The following is a 15,860-nucleotide window of genomic DNA, read 5'->3' as shown; positions in this document are numbered from 1 at the left end:
TAATAGATTTTACGCATCAGCCGAATGAGAGCAAAACACTGGATATCAAAACAAAACAAGACTAATGTTTGCTGATCAATTCACTTTGTTTAAACAGAAAACTATTTTTACTGTCTAATTGGTTTCTAATCACTGAAAACATTGTAGTATCAAGGAACTGATGAAACTTATTATGGAAATTTGTGCACGAATGCATTGTCCAGATGATTTCTAGCTAATGAAGTCAGTTATTGATAACTCGAAAATTATCAATGCCCAATAAGTAACTAAGACGTTAGGTAGTCTGGACATAGTAAAGAGAAATTTTTACAATTTTCAGCACATACAATGTGCGAAGCAATATATCAAACACGAGAAAGCGTGTTTCAGCAGCTATATAAACACTGGGAAGTAGGTTGATAAAACGAGGCGCGGCCGAGCTTTTTTAAACCACTTCAAGGTGTTTGGATATCTGCTGAAACACACCTTCGAGTGTTTGGTATGGCTTCTCAAATGATCAATAATTCTTGGAGAAATTTAAGGCTAAAGTTGGCAAAATGTTATGGTAATTAGGAACATAGATCCAAACCACGGTCACAGTAGTGATTTTCTTTGTTTTCTCTTGATGAATCATTAATGAATTTGAAAAGTAATGTGAATAGATTTCTTGCAAATAAAAACTAGATTTTTAGAAAGAAAATTTTCTTAGCAGATGGTCATTTGGAGGAAGTGAGTTGTCCATAGGTCGGACTACGACTATATTTTCCTACGAATGCTAGATCGCTGACATGCTTTTCGTATCTCTTGCAATTGTCTTCAAATAACAAACTATTTCCGAACAATGGCGATTTTTTTTACCTTTCGTACTGTACGGTACCCCGGAGGGTTAGCGGTACACCAAAATGTGTTAAATTAATAGATGAAAACATGAAGTATTACCAGGAGAGTCGTCATTATGTCTTCCCTCTTATCCCTTTCATTATCAATCAAATAAACCAAATACCTAAACTGGGATTAAATTTGTGAAAATCAACCCTGTACTTCCGTAAGGCTGAAGTTACCCTGGGATAATACTCCTCAGTACTAAAAAGAAAAACCCTCGCCGTGACTCAGAATTATTTACATTTAACTCTATTTGCACGATCATTCTTCGCAGCAACGGAAATGCTTAGTACGCAGGCTAGATCATTTACATAAAGTACCATTGCAAGTTAAAATTTTTTCCTATTTTTCTTTCTAATTCTACCCAGGATCGGTTGGTAACGTTATGGTTTGCGCAGTGGTGTATAAAAACCAGAGGATGCAAACAGCTATGAACTTGTTCCTCGTTAATTTGGCGGTGTGGGACATTCTCGTGTGCCTGTTCAACATTCCTTTCACACTGATTTACAATCAACTCAAGTCGTGGCCCTTCGGCCTCTTCTGGTGCAAGACGATGCCGAGTAAGTAAACATCCATTAGATTAATTTTTTCCCTAATAAAGTCACCTTGTGTATGAAGATAAGGCTATTTGAGCTATCAGATGTGTTGCTAATGACTAAAAGCATATCCCACCGTCTAAACAGAAGACCACCGACTGCCTTGGCGCGCCCCAACCCCCGATTGTCTTTGTCAAAAGTGGATTTAATCGACTTCCCCCATTTCAGTTTTGGTAAGACATTCATCGAGTGTTTCAAACACCTCTGTTGCGATCCTGCTGGGATCAGCATCTTATCCATGAATAAAACCCTAAAATCAATATTGTATTGTTCGGCACTTTTTTTTCTTCGATGAAAAAATGTGAAGGTTCTATATTTTGCAATGTCAAAACATAATTTAAAGGAAATGACCCTAACTATTCTGTCTAGCAGTCGACTTTCTTGTATCTTGCTGAGAGATCAAAATTGCCATAACATCTATTTATAAATCTGGACAATTTCAGGGACATTCCGTTACGATTTTGTATTCATAATTCAGGGTTTCCTAGAGAAAGATAAATAGCTATAGCCTTCTACGTATCATTTGTTGTAAGTAAACTTACGATAAGAGAGTTTAACACATAAACGGTAACAATAGAAAGTGTGCTGGGGACACCTTTCTTTACTGCATTACAGGTATACATACTTAGAATTTGAAAATATCACCCCCGACAGTTTTCAATCTAGACGAAAGTAGAAAAAAAATAGATCTTTGCGATCCATTGCTTAGTCGAAGGATAATGGTTATGCCTTTGTTCTGCAATTTGAATGCTCTCATTGAATATCCTGGCGCCAGCTTGCCTTTGCGGGTAGACACAGGTCAATACATTCAAATTCTCACAAAAGAGCACGATAAAATAACTAAACCCAACTGAAGTGCGATCATAACAAAATGGTTATTAAAATATCACTTTGAGTCATTTAATCATTTAGACCCCTAAATCTTAACAGATAATTGTCCACCTTTGGAGAAGCTGCTCAGCGCCATTTGATTGAGCTGTGGATAACCTCTTTTTATCATTGTTTGGATTATCAATTCTGCAGACGCACTCATGAATACCAGGCTAGGCACAAAAACTTCTAAAAACGCTCAGGTCAGCGTGACAGACCACGAGGCGATTTAGCCTTTCTCTCCGTGAACTTCAATAAAACATCTTGTAAATTACCGATAAATGAACAGTACCATGGGAAAATACTGCTCAGTGGCTTTTAGTGGAAAGATCACACTTGAAGAGTTTATCCAGAAGCTACTGAAAAAGCTGTAATAGAGAATAATAAGTGTAAAACAACAAGAAGGTTAATTACTAGCCCGAAAAACAGTCGTATTTTGCATTGGTCTGCCATGGAGAGAGTGTATAAGTGGAAGTAGAAGTGTGACTGGGGAGGAAAGCTTGTGGGGTTCGCGCTTCAGTGACGCGGTAGGATCCACGCTTTCGGTGCTTGCTTCGCGCCTTTTGACTGATTTAAAAGAAAAAAGAAGGAAAAATTAGAGAAAAAATGACTGTTTTGCAGTCTAGTTAATTGCCATTACCGTCACCTTGTTCTCTGTACCTCTACGACTATTTTCAAGTTCGTATATGCATGAAATAGGATAAAAAAAAAAAAAAAGAACAAAATGGCTCGAGGATATTGAACATTTTTTAAACATGAAATAAGCAGATAACTTCTTCAAAGCGTAATTATGGCATTCATAATTTAGGAGGGGAAAGAAGCAGAAAAAAAAAAGTCAAGTTTTTGCTTTAGCTTTACAGTGATTTCCGGCAGACAGAAGATTAGATAGACTTTCTCTCGCATTAGTCCGACCACAAGAACTGATTAAAAGCATGTCTGTAATACATTTCATTTTGATCACATTTACTTAAAGGGGCAGTATCATGGGAGATCGATGGGAGATATCATGATTTTGGCCAAATTTCACTAAATTTAAACTTTGAACACTGTTTAAAATAATTTCTCAATCGCTAATTTAAAGAAATATTAATAGTGATTCTAAGACGAAAGGTTGAACCAAAATATAGTACAACCACCGACTTTTAGTGCGTTACAACAGCGAAATTTGAAAACGTCCGCCAGACGTTTTCAAATTTGAACTCCTCTCTATCTTGGTCATCTGCCGGCGAAAATATCCGTGGATAGTTTCTTTGCATTCTGATAGTCTTTTAGTGGAATTTTGTTATTATATCTTGGCTGCTATCAACCAAATAGCGTCTTTCCGATTTTCAATGTGTTACTAAAAATAGCATGATACTGCACTGTCCCTTTAACACTCAATGCAAACAATGGTGATGAAATACCCCCAACTGACAATGTCCCGTGAGTTTGCGAACTCAGCAGTTTTGCTTACTACTTTGCACTTCTTTCAGCATTGCAGATGATGAACCTCATTGCATCAACTGGTTCGCTAGTAGCCATTACCATCGAACGCTATCGGGCAATATGTCTCCCGTTCACACCTCCTCTATCAAAATTCCAAGCTAAGCTTACAATAGCAGTGGTATCCATGACCTCGTTCCTACTGGCCTTGCCGGAAGTGGGTGCGTACAAGCTTGGACCTCCATTCGGTTGTGTGGAGGAGTTTCCGACTAGGGAACTACGAAAAGCGTACTCGCTTCTTCTTTTCCTCGCCTGCTACCTGCTTCCATTGTTGTTTATTGCCCCAGCTTACACGAGAATGATTTTAAAACTGTGGCACGACCGCGAGGACTTACCAAGCGGCGGTGTTACCGAGGATCCGAAGAACAGCAAAAGAAAACGAAATGTGCTAAAGATGATGGCGATCGTGGTCACGTGCTATGCTATTTGTATGTTGCCAACTTATTCCATGTTTCTATGGCTTGACTTCGGGTTAAGCGCTGATGGTAAGTATGTTCAATAAACGTCATATTTGTTACACTACCCGTCTCGATTAGCCTTTGCTATGTTCGGCTAGTGTCACTCGTGTAATTTTCTAAGCACCTTTATCAATCAATGAATTATTACCGCCTATTGCCATTACAATGTCAGAGCCTTCCTTTCTGGGGAGCAAGGGGGCCTGGGAAAAAGTAAAAGCTCTTGGGTGCTACCACCCAGGCCTCAGTTGTTCAAAGGGCGGATAATTTTATCCACTGGATAGTTCTCTATCCGGCAGATAAGATGTGTGCAAGATTTTCTCGATATTCCTCCGATTTGTGAATAGAGTAGAAGCATATGTTAAATTTAACAATGGGATTGTGTGGAAAACTTGGCAAAAGCTTTTGTTGGAGTACATTTGCTCCACTGGATAGCGACTTATCCAGTGGATAAAGTTATCCGCTCTTTGAACAACTGGGGCCAGATGAAAACTTTCGGCATAAATACGAACTGATTTAGTTTTGTCTTAACAGAAGATGGATGACATGCAAAATGTATGAACATCAGCTGTAAATCCCAAAAGGAGTAACAAAAATGCGTCACTTTGACCAGAAGCCCATAATTTCAGAAGTATTCCAAATGGAATGATGTGTACCATTTAATTTTCCGATGGAATTTCCGGGTTTTTCATGTAAATGGTTAGCACCCCGTGTCTCCAACCAATGTGACCCGGGTTCGATTTCCGAATATATGGGTTGAATTCATTGTTGGTTTTTGTCTTTTCCTTGTAGTTTTCTCCTGGTGATCCGTTCCCCTCCCTCTTCCAAATCAATGTCCATTTTCAGATCCAGCAACCGGCGGCCCGGCAAAGGATAGTCAGTTCATTGTTGAATGTGACTCTTGTTCAACGAAGTCGATTTATTATTGTTGGTTTATTTTGTCAGTTTGTTTTCTCGGATAAGGGAGAAAAAACCATCATTAACTTGTAGCCTAGCGTTTTGAGGCTTAGCAAAGCTGTACTTAAAATACACTCTGTTTTTTTATAAGAACCATTTTTATAAGAACGTCGAGGCTGAGATTAACCAAAATTTTAAGAACGTATTAAGAACATTCCCCAGGCTGAGAATCGATTAGTATTTTGCTAATCTGTATATAAAACCAACGTAACAAATGTAAATTTACCAAAATACTTTAGGGCACGTTTTGTATAACGTTAACAATGGTGACACACATTTCGGTTTGTCAAAATCACTTTGATAGATTTCCTGTTCACGTCCTCATTGATTTACTGAAATACATGTAGTGTATACCATGTAATTTAAGAACATCTTAAAGAACGTTTTAAGCCTTAAAATCTCAAAAAAAATATAAGAACGTTCAGCCTCAGCTCCAAAATTAGACGTTCTTATAAAAAAAAAAAAAAAAAAAAAAACAGAGTGTAGCTGACAGACGCTGAAATCGCACCACCCGGCACGTTGGCCCTCACCCCTCCCCCATTAAGTCAATCTATTGACAAAGTATAGAAACAAATGAAAGCCAAGCATAGTTCTCAATTTGTTTTCTGTTTCGTCTTTACAGAGGAACCACCGAAATACTTCTTTGTATTGCTCAGCTTTACGCAGATGATAAATTTCTTCAACAGCTGTATAAATCCTATCATCTATTGGTGTCTTAGCGAGCAATTCTCGAAAGGATTCAAGAAAATTTTGCGGTGTTATAAACTGAACTCATGGACAAGGCAGCATTCTTCAACGACTTCCTCTGAGCCAAACGTTCAATCTACTGTTAATCCAAACACCGTACCCACAAGAGTGTGACATGATAGTTACGTAACAACAGCATGGTGGGACATCCGATTACATTTTGTCACGCAATACCAGTATGTACATGATTTCCTGGTACTGCACGATGAAAGCGATCGTCAAGAACATAACAAGATAAGACTCTGTCACGCAATATCAGCAGATGCATCACAAAAAAACATAAAGGCATCTAGTCAGTCTAGTCATGAGTAAAAGGCAGCTCATTAGATCATTAAGAGCACGACGTGACAAGATTAATACTGTGCTTTGTCACACAACACCAACAGCTGCATAACGTACTGGTATGGTCAGATAAAGACCAGCATTCTCTACTGAACTGAATGAAAAAGGGGGAAGGATTCAAGCAAATTTTGAGGTGCAATAAACTCAACTCGTGGACAAGACAGCATTCTTCAACGTGCTCCTCTGAGCCAAACATTCATTCTACTGTTAATCCAAACGCCATACCCACAAGAGTACATAACAAGATAAGACTCTTTGTCAAGCAACACCAGCAGCTGCATCACGTCAAAACATAAAGGTGTCTAGTCACGAGTTAAATGGCAGCTCATTCAAATCAAACATTAAGAGTATGGCGTGACAGGATTAATACTGAGTTTTGTCACACAACACCAAAAGCTGCATAAGTTACTGGTATAGTCAGACAAAGACCAGCATTCTCCAGTTCCAAAAAATGGTGACTAAATGTTGTCATACAACAGTAGCTTAGGATTCGGAGAACGGTGTGAAGTACTATATCCAAAGTAATAAGACATTGGTCACATGACATCAGTCAACTGCTTTTTGTCACATACCCTAGCAGATTGGTTCCTGCATGATTAGTGAACATAACAAAACCATAGCGTATAGATTCCATAACCTTTGCACAAAATTAAGGTCACTTTATGCTACAATTGAACAGTTATGTAAATGGTTTTAACAATGTAAATCAAGTATCTTTGAAACAGAGGACAACAGTTAACTTGCTCAAGGACAATGTTAGCCTGGTGATCTAGGATGTATGAAGTCGAAACTAACTCCTCGAGGAGTAAAAGGTTCCCTTTAAAATCAATTAAGGTTTAAACATAGAACTATAGTAATCAGAAGGAAAGGCAAAATTATCAGTTCATGCTGAAGTACTAGTATTTCTGTTGCACTTATTTAACAAAAGTCACTAGCTTGCATACTGTTCTTATGCATATATACCAACCAGAAGCAATTATGAAGGTTATGTATTTTTTTGTTTTGCAATTTCAGTATTTCATGCTTGTACATAAATGCAATGTAAACTGAACACACCGAGTTGCTTTAAGTTATTTTCAAAAGAGACATTGTTGTGAAAAAGAAAAGCAAGATGATATCATTGTATAAATGATTGTCTTACTAGGTACATGTAGAACTAAATATATTAACATTATTATTAAGCTTACATCAATCAACAAAAACAAACCAAAACAAAACAAAAAATAAATTTCAATCTGTGGTCACTTGTTCTTGGATCGCGATGATCAACAAATATGTTTTATAGAGTTAAATTGGCTGTATTTCTACAAATGTGAAAGCTTATTAAAGTTGCGTAGAGCAGGTTTAATAATCTTTCGAAAGTATGCCATTGTGAAACAAGTGCATTTTTCCACATAAGCCGAAGCTTGCTGTTTGTCAAGTACATTCACACGTGAGAATTTTATAATTAACTGCAGTGCAGCAAATGTTTTGCGTACCGAAAGTAAAAATTTTAACCTAAATAGTAAGCTTATAAGGTTAGGTATTCAGTAAATTTGGGTTACATAGACGTGAGAAAATTCCAACTAACGCAAGCGATCAAGAAATCACTGTATCACACGCATGTTTTTTTTAAATTGCCCCATCTAAATATATGACCATTAAAAAGAAGCAACACATTCATCGTATCCTCCCACTCACCGTTAAGTTTTCTTCCATCTTGGTTACTATCCTTGCTCAGTTCAGTGCTCTCCAAGTTCACCTCGGTTCTCTAGAGTATCTGCAAGTATTTTCAAACAGGAGGCGTTTAAACCTTCCAAAACTGTCTTTAGCTCGATCCCAAATGCCCTAAAAATCACAACTGAGAAGCGACATACCATATTGAGCCTTTGTCTGGATTAGTTGTCCTTGTTTGAGGGGACAATGAACAAGACCAAACTCACATCTTCGTCGACAACTGATTCGCAGAAATTTCTACTACAGTGTGTTTACTACTGATTATCCGTGGTTGCCATGCAACAAGTCGCATCATTGTGAGGCTTGAGTGTAACAGTGAACCTTTGCGGGAGTAGAGAGAGCACAGGGTACCCATGATTATTGAAGACTTTCATTAAAAATTTTGCTATTGTTGCAGTTTTGTTTTTCATCCCGCTGTTTTCATTGCGTTTTGAGATCGCTTTATACTAAAAACACTTTCCATAATCTTATAATAGCAAATCACCTGCATATTAAGACAAATTTGGGGAATAAAAACTAAAATCAAAACTAACAAATTAAAAAAAATTGAGCCTCCATTCCTATCATCAAGGTCGAATACGAATATGACCGAATAAAGCGACGACAACAGAAGACTGTTTCGTGGTGCTTAATGAACGGTTCTAGCAGGTAAACGTCGCCAAGCGGAAGGGGACACAATCAAGAGCAACTGAGAAGAGCGCTGCTAAAAATAGATCGTACGTAATTTATTTTCGCAACTGCTGAAGTTGCGTATATAACTGCGATGATCATTCACTTATTTATTCTTTCGTCCGAAGTTCAAATGTATGAATTTCCATATATTCACTTTCATCTCATCATCTCTACGGGCATATTACCAATTCACAAATGACCAGCTCCCAGTTGCAGAGCACTGCACCGGCATCGCAGAACTGAGAAGTCATGGGTTCGAATCCCGTTGAAGCCTAACTTTTTTTCAGGCTTTCTTCTCGCAACCGCTCAAGTTAAGTTGAGTACACAACCGCGATGATCATTCACCTTTTCAGACAAATTTTAGCCTCGCTCTACGTCTCGCCGGTAACAGGTGAGGTAGGGTGAAGTCGATCTACATCATACATTTTACAATACATACTATAAACGCTAAACTGTGCAAATGACTGAAGGCTTAACCTGGCCTATATTAATATGCTAAGGCCAAATTTATCAGGTAATTCGGCAGGATTACACGTACATGTTGCTATCAATAAATAGCCTGCCTTTTACACTCACAGCTACGAAGGAGCGCAAGGTCTCACACTATAGTACACCTTTGTAAGCAGGAACTCTGAAATAGCCAAGACATTCCCACTATTTAAGTGTCGACGGAGATTTTACGTCCAATAAGGCATTAGAGATCAATACAGAAATAAAATGAACGGACAAGGCATTGCATTTCCACAGTTTATTTCTTTTGGCTCCGACAAACCCACAGAGAGTATATAGATCTAATTAAAATAGCTTATCCCCTTAAGACGTAAGAGTGGCACTGACCGATATGGAATTTTTTTTTCTTACGACACCAATACTTTATGAAGCAGCAAGATCGTGAAAATGCATAAGAAAAAAAAAATTATTTTGTTGGTCAGCAGGAAAACTTTATGTTTTAATATTAGGAAAAAAGATGGATGAGAGAGTAACTTGAGCGTTACAATTAGATATAGTACAAGATAAAACATAAAAGGCTAATTCTTAATGCTCAATTCCTGTTAGAGCGCTTTCCAAGGACAGGAGCATTGACAGTAATTTAAGCTTTTTTTGGTTTGGTACTTATTTTATTCCACCCTTTGGCTGTTAAATAAAAAATTTCGCCTTTGCAATCGATGCGAAGAAACAAACAGCAACAAAAAAAAAAACAGCAACAACAGTAGCGACTACCTCATTCAGATTAAGCCCTGACAGTGATCAACATCAAATTTCTCCTTACCATACTGCTACTTGATCAAGCATGCAGGTGATGAGTATAAAGGAAACGATCACCAAATATTCAATGTCTTGATGTTTAAACCAATTCTCTCAACTAGCGCCATAAGAAATATATTGAGGTTAGTAAGGAGAATATGTGTGTTGATACTGTGGGCTTAATTAAGGTGTTAAGACACTGCTTGAAAGGGCTTTAAGCTAAAATGACTTTAAGGACGCTGCCTACTTTTGCTACTGCGCATACGTTTTGCGCATCTGGAGATACTTGGGTTTCCTGTGGGTGGTGCTTACTAATAGAGGGATATTTTTGCATGGTTAAAAAAAAAACTATGAGAAAGCAGAACTTAGCAAGTGCTCCTGGTATCCAAAATGAAAATTGGGAGTAACCATACATTTTTCAGAGATAGTAAAGCTTCAATTTCGAAAAAAAAAAACATAGTATTGCATTGCTTTGTATTTTACGGCTTTTTAGAATAATTGCTTAATTATCTCTAAAAAAAATGCGTGGTTACCCCCAATTTTCTTTTTGGATTCTAATACCCCTCACTCAGATCTGCTTTTCCCGCTTAGTCAAAGTCATACTTTGGTATTAGTAGGCACCATCCTTAATTACTTAAATTAAAATTGTTCATTCAATCAAGAAAATCTAAAATCAAAAATATCAGCACAAATACTGTAAGAAATGTTTAATGAAATGAAAGCATCTATCTTTGCACAAGGGTACAGTTAAAAGCTTTTAAAAAGCAAACAAGATAAAAAGCTCTTTTCCCTACTCACACCTTCAAGAGACATGACAACTGGGCATGTTTTTCAACATTAGTCTTACTATTGTATCGCAGTATTATTCTTAAAACCTTTAAGTTTTGTTCCCATATTATTTAATTCAATTGCTAGTTCCAGAAAATATCCACCCTCCCCCTCCAACCCTTCTTCCCAACTACTCCAACTCCACAGAAGTGATTGGAAATTCTAGGGGGTGGGTGGGGCTGAAAAGACCATGAGGCATGAGACTAAATTGGAATTTCCAAAGGGGAAGGGGGGGAGGGGTCTTACAAAAAATCTCTTCCATGGGGGAGGTATGGATATGTTTCTGGAACAACACCTTGATGGCAGAGATTGTTTTTGCACCCTTTTTGGTCAGGTTATCCTGCATAGCATGAAATTTGGGCGGGTGTTTATTTTTAATTTGGGGTAGTTCCCAGATCAGATGTTAGTGATTGTTTCCACTGAGAAAACTATATTCTTGTGATTCCAGTCTGTTTGTCAGTTTCTGAAAGCTTACTAGCATTGTGAAACAACAAGTGAATTTCTCCACATAAAAAAACTTCAAAACCGAAAAATGTTGAAGTTTGCCTCTTTTTTTCTCAAGTCCAAACTGGATGGATGAAAGAATTACGGGGCCCCATTTTTTTTACATAATAAAAAAATTCAAATGTCAATTAAAACCCACAGAAATATCACACTATATACAGTAAAAGAAAGCCACATATTACAAAAGCTAATCCTTTCATAATTGAGCTGTCCAAGCTGGTTTTAAAACCTTTAGTTTGAAACCCTTACCTCACACAATCACATTTACAACACTACAGAATCCTAGAAATTGTTTCAGAGAGTGGATAATTAAAATACAGCAAGATTGATGCATTGCAAAACATCAAGACTTAACTTCTTTAGTTAAAGCAAGCTCTTTCAACACAGTTTTGAATTTTTTTTTCCTTGGAGCAACAAAAATAAAAAAAGATACAATAAAAACTTGTAGGTATCCCTTACGCTGAGCACAAGCAAAACTCTCACTGTTATAAATCTTCTTAGCATCACTTATAATTTTAAAGACATCTGAGCATCAGTTTATAATTATTTTAAGACAAACACCCATCACCCCAAAACGTAACACATATACAGGTACACACATGTCGGTATGTCTCATGTAAGTACCTACGCAGGATTTCTTTGCTTCTCTGTGTAGCAATATTAACAACAATTTATTGTTTCCAATTTGCGTGTTCCAAGAGTAAGTGTTGATAGAGATTTAGAAATTTAGACTGTTTATTGCCTTACACAGAGGTAGTCAGTGTGTACACAAGTGACCCACCTCCCCCACCCTACTGGCATTTCCAATGACCTTCAGTAATGAGGAGGTATGGGTATTTTCTAGATCCATGTACAATATGCAATTTGGAAATCAACTTCGATCTGTCTGACCCCAATTTGCATGCTTTTACATTAATTTTTGCATTAGACTTGCAATTGACCTGTACTGACTTGGATCAAGCTAAAACTGGCCACACAAACAGCTTTTGAACAGTTAACAACTCAGTACAGGTTAATGCAAGTTGGTCTCACTACTGCTTCTGAAATGGCCATGGGTCCAAGCCCGGAATTTAAGTAACAAGTTATTTGCAACACGTACATGTACATCTAGCTTACATGACACACTCAATGCAGGTCTCAAACATGACAGTCAAACCTCACAGTCATAGTCCCAGCCACATACAAATGCCGCATTTTTAACATCCCAGAACGCCTGTAGTCTTCTTACAAGAGATTTGACGGCAGTGTATTTTTGTTCTTTTTAAAGCACTTTATAATGATATGTAGAGCAGATTTAAGGATTTTGAGGCCATAATAGGACTAGTCATACTTGTAAAGTAGAAAATCTTTCATTATAGTTGGAACTGGTAGCCTTGCCATCTCCCCTAGGCGCCTTGCACCAAGTGCATCTCGAATGACAAATCGACAAGAATCTTGAAGACTTCTTGGGTTTTCTATAAAAACAGAATTCAAAATCATACTATTAATTACTGTTATAACATGTGTATTGATCTACCAATGTTGAGGGCGGGGAGTGGGGCAGGTGCAGAACAAGATTAAGGGCTTTTTAGTGGGTTTTGTTAACACTACTTTTCTCTCTTTTGCTGGCCACTATATTGTTCAAATCGGAAAAAATCCCGTACAAGGCTACTGCCTAAAAGGGACCTGATAGACTGAGGCACCCAAGAATGAAAGCTCTAGGTTGCTACATTTTTTGCAGCAGCACCTAACATTACACTGGTTGGGCTCTTAACTCCTCTGATTTTAGCCTTGCAGGCTCCTGATGGCATTTTCCTTAATAGGCAAAAGCCTTGTGGCCCAAAATCTATCAAGCATGTCATGGCCAAACATTACATATACATGATATGTACTGCAGAAGCAAAATGTTTTCGAGAAAGATGTTGCATCAGCCACAAAATTAATGTTCCTTCTGCATCCACACAAGAAAACATTAAGAATAACCTCAGATGTTCTATTACATGTAATTTCTGAATTCATAAATTCCATGATCCAGTTTAAAATTTCAAATTAATTTTTATGACTTGTTTATCAGTGGGAGACTGGAAATTACTGAATTACAAAGAACTTTGCTTTTACAACAAATCTTGTGCTTACCCAGACACACAAAAAAGCACATGTTGAACAACAATACAGCTGGCTACACTTGCTCAATGTTCAGATACCAATTTATTGCAGAAAATCCATTTGATTCTTTAGCCAATACAGTGTGTATCAACACCATAAGATTGAATGGTCCACTTCGATAAGGACATTAAAGGTATTTTGTTTAAAACCTTGACTTCTATGACTGAAAAAAGCACTTGTTTGTCAAAATATTATGGTATCCGGCCTAACTTTGGTTTTTTTTTTTTTTTTTGTAAAATAAATAAGAACAATGCTCTGGTTAAAATTTGTTCTTGGTATATAAAAATTATATTTTACTCTTAAAACCCTTTCTTCGGGGGAAGTGATAAAATATTTACAAAAAGCATAAATAAAGCATAGTCGTTATCAATAAAATATTAAATAATATTTTATTATTTGAAGATAAAAAAACTTTTTCCTTTGAAGTTAAAAATAATTATTCTCGTGGATAATGAATGTTATCATCCAGGTTGAATTTAAGATTCTTGCTAATCTCCCAAGATTCTAATTAAACCATCTGTTGTGCCAGTTTTGACTTGTGTGTATTATCGTGAATGCAAACAATGCTCTAATGATGACCTCTAATCCACAGCTTTTTGGCATTTTTTTTTTTTTCAACAGAGAATATCAAATCTCAGTTTTGTTCCAGCAAAGTAGCTCTTGGTTCAATCTTTGCAGGAATTCAATAAGTGGCACAATGAACTTAATCTTTGATCCACAGGTTTGGGAAATTATTTGCCAGTGGTTTGAAAGGGCAAGAAGACAACCTTATGTTATGATTACTAAACATTTCAGTGTTCAAGCAGGTCAGCTGTACCCTTAATGTATGATAAAATACTGAGTCAGACATTCTTTTTTGTTTTTTATTTATTTATTTCTTGTCTTTCTTGTCTTTTTGGCTGTTGCACTGCAATTGTTGTTCTTTGCCTGTTTTGTTTTCTTTTGTTGTCATTGTTTTTGTTTTTTTTTGTCTGTTTTTTTTTTTTTTTTAATTTTTCATTTTTTTTTGCTACTCAAAGACAGACAATTGGCCACCCAAAAATTCTTAACTGTTATTGTTTATAAATATTTTTTGGCCTAAAAAGCAATATTATGATTTTGCCCAGCTTACTCATCTTCTCATATTTCTATTCAAAATCTTAACAAGATCCCTGCGATAATTATCAATATTTTGAAGCCATTTGTGCAAGAGGCGTGTGTGACTTTGTTGCCTTAAAATATTGAAATTGCTCCAAATTAGCCCTACATGTATTTTGGTGCAAAGACCCTTCCCCTAGGAATTCCCAATGACCTTCCAAGGGGTGGGTATGGATTTTTTCTGGAGCTGCACATTTTGACTCTAAGGCAAAAAAAGTCACATACACCTCTCTTGTACAAACCATTTACATCTGTCCAGGTTTTACTAGTAATATCAATACTTACTTGACACACTGATAAGAAATTCTAGACAACCTTTGTCTCCTGTGTTTACATTGTACATCATCCGCGATATGGCCAACGGAGTAAGTCCTTCATCATTGAAAACATTTATATCAGCCCCAAATTTACACAACAAACGTGCCAAGGATTCACTGTTCCTAAGTGCCGCTAGATGAAGAGGCGTTTGGCCATCTTCAGGTCGTTTAATGCTCGTAAGCGCGCCATGCTCAACAAGCATTCGAACACAATTAATGTTACTTTTTATGACCGCGTATCGAAGAGGAAACCCAAATTGAACATCTATGTTAGCTCCCCAGTTTAATAACACTTTGATCGAACTCGTTCTTTCACGAATAATAGCCAGCTGAAGAGCCGTGGTGCCTTTGTCGCTTAAAGCGTCCACGTAGCCCTTAGATTCAAGCAGAAGCTCTACAAATGAGTCCCTTCCGTAATGAGCTGCCACGTGTAGAGGCGTCCAGCCATCTTCGCTTCTAGCATCGACAAGCCTTTCTTTGTCCAACCCTTTGAAATCTAACAACAATTTCGCGATTCTTGTACGACCATGCATGGCAGCATAATGAAGGGCTGTGAAACCTCCAACGAAATCTCGTGCAAATGCGTCGCCTCCCTTTTCCAGAAGCACCCTTAAAGCGCGCTCTTTGCCCCTACTAGCCGCTAGATGTAGTAAGGTCCAGCCATTCGAGTCCATATGATTCACAGAAGCGCCCTGTTTGACGAGTTCACGAACGAGTTTCACATTGCCATTAGCAACAGCCTCCCTCAATCGCGCAGTTGTGGGGTTTTCCATGATCCTTTCCCTTCTCCGAGGTCGCTTTCGTAACATTATATAAAGCTACAAAGTCTCCAACATATTGATCGCTTTCTACGTCCGTCTTTTCGACGAGCAATATCTCGAATCAATTTGTCTATACATCTGTGGCTTCGATGTTTTCAAGCGACGCCATGCTTCCTTCCCAGAATACAACACAAGCGTAGAGTAAGACAACCGCAGTACTAAAAA

At 37.5% G+C, this 15,860-nt stretch overlaps 3 protein-coding genes and 1 long non-coding RNA gene across 14 annotated transcripts in view; 2 read left to right on the top strand and 2 right to left on the bottom strand.

Moving 5' to 3' along the window:
• Nucleotides 1-7,977, top strand: part of LOC146488258 (neuropeptide FF receptor 1-like) — a 49,048-nt gene extending 41,071 nt beyond the window's left edge. For all 11 annotated transcript variants that reach the window (XM_085122790.1, XM_085122749.1, XM_085122739.1 and 8 more), the window contains 3 exons: nucleotides 1,230-1,421; nucleotides 3,800-4,294; nucleotides 5,844-7,977. In XM_085122790.1, the coding sequence (XP_084978916.1) occupies nucleotides 1,230-1,421; nucleotides 3,800-4,294; nucleotides 5,844-6,082 (926 nt within the window). In that variant the 3' untranslated portion in view covers nucleotides 6,083-7,977. The remainder of the gene's footprint in view (nucleotides 1-1,229; nucleotides 1,422-3,799; nucleotides 4,295-5,843) is intronic.
• Nucleotides 1-8,294, bottom strand: part of LOC146488257 (ras-related protein Rap-2b-like) — a 54,666-nt gene extending 46,372 nt beyond the window's left edge. The window contains exons 1-2 of the mRNA XM_085122884.1: nucleotides 8,167-8,294; nucleotides 7,991-8,069 (exon numbers count right to left, since the gene is read on the bottom strand). The gene's annotated coding sequence lies outside the window, so the exon portion shown is untranslated. The remainder of the gene's footprint in view (nucleotides 1-7,990; nucleotides 8,070-8,166) is intronic.
• Nucleotides 8,295-8,930: 636 nt separating this feature from the next.
• LOC146488256 (uncharacterized) lies at nucleotides 8,931-11,558 on the top strand. Its single transcript, XR_014867163.1, has 2 exons — nucleotides 8,931-10,315; nucleotides 10,630-11,558. It is a non-coding gene; the product is annotated as an uncharacterized LOC146488256 (long non-coding RNA).
• A 62-nt stretch (nucleotides 11,559-11,620) lies between these two features.
• On the bottom strand, nucleotides 11,621-15,831 carry LOC146488255 (ankyrin repeat and SOCS box protein 7-like). The gene is made up of 2 exons (XM_085122810.1): nucleotides 14,843-15,831; nucleotides 11,621-12,729 (listed from the first exon to the last, which is right to left on the bottom strand). The coding sequence occupies exons 1-2, from the start codon at nucleotides 15,681-15,683 to the stop codon at nucleotides 12,596-12,598; spliced, it is 975 nt and encodes a 324-aa protein (XP_084978936.1). The 5' UTR covers nucleotides 15,684-15,831; the 3' UTR covers nucleotides 11,621-12,595.
• Between the last annotated feature and the right edge of the window lie 29 nt (nucleotides 15,832-15,860).

Source organism: Pavona decussata, unplaced genomic scaffold, assembly GCF_977016875.1.
Source record: "Pavona decussata unplaced genomic scaffold, jaPavDecu1.1 SCAFFOLD_11, whole genome shotgun sequence".
Lineage (NCBI taxonomy): Eukaryota > Metazoa > Cnidaria > Anthozoa > Scleractinia > Agariciidae > Pavona > Pavona decussata.
This window is presented reverse-complemented; position numbering and strand designations above follow the sequence as displayed.

Coding starts and splice junctions, on each gene's coding strand:
- LOC146488255 (XM_085122810.1), bottom strand. CDS start 15,683: ATGTTACGAAAGCGACCTCGGAGAAGGGAAAGGATCATGGAAAACCCC. Junction 12,730..14,842: donor ATTTCTTATCAGTGTGTCAA/GTAAGTATTGAT, acceptor CTGTTTTTATAG/AAAACCCAAGAAGTCTTCAA.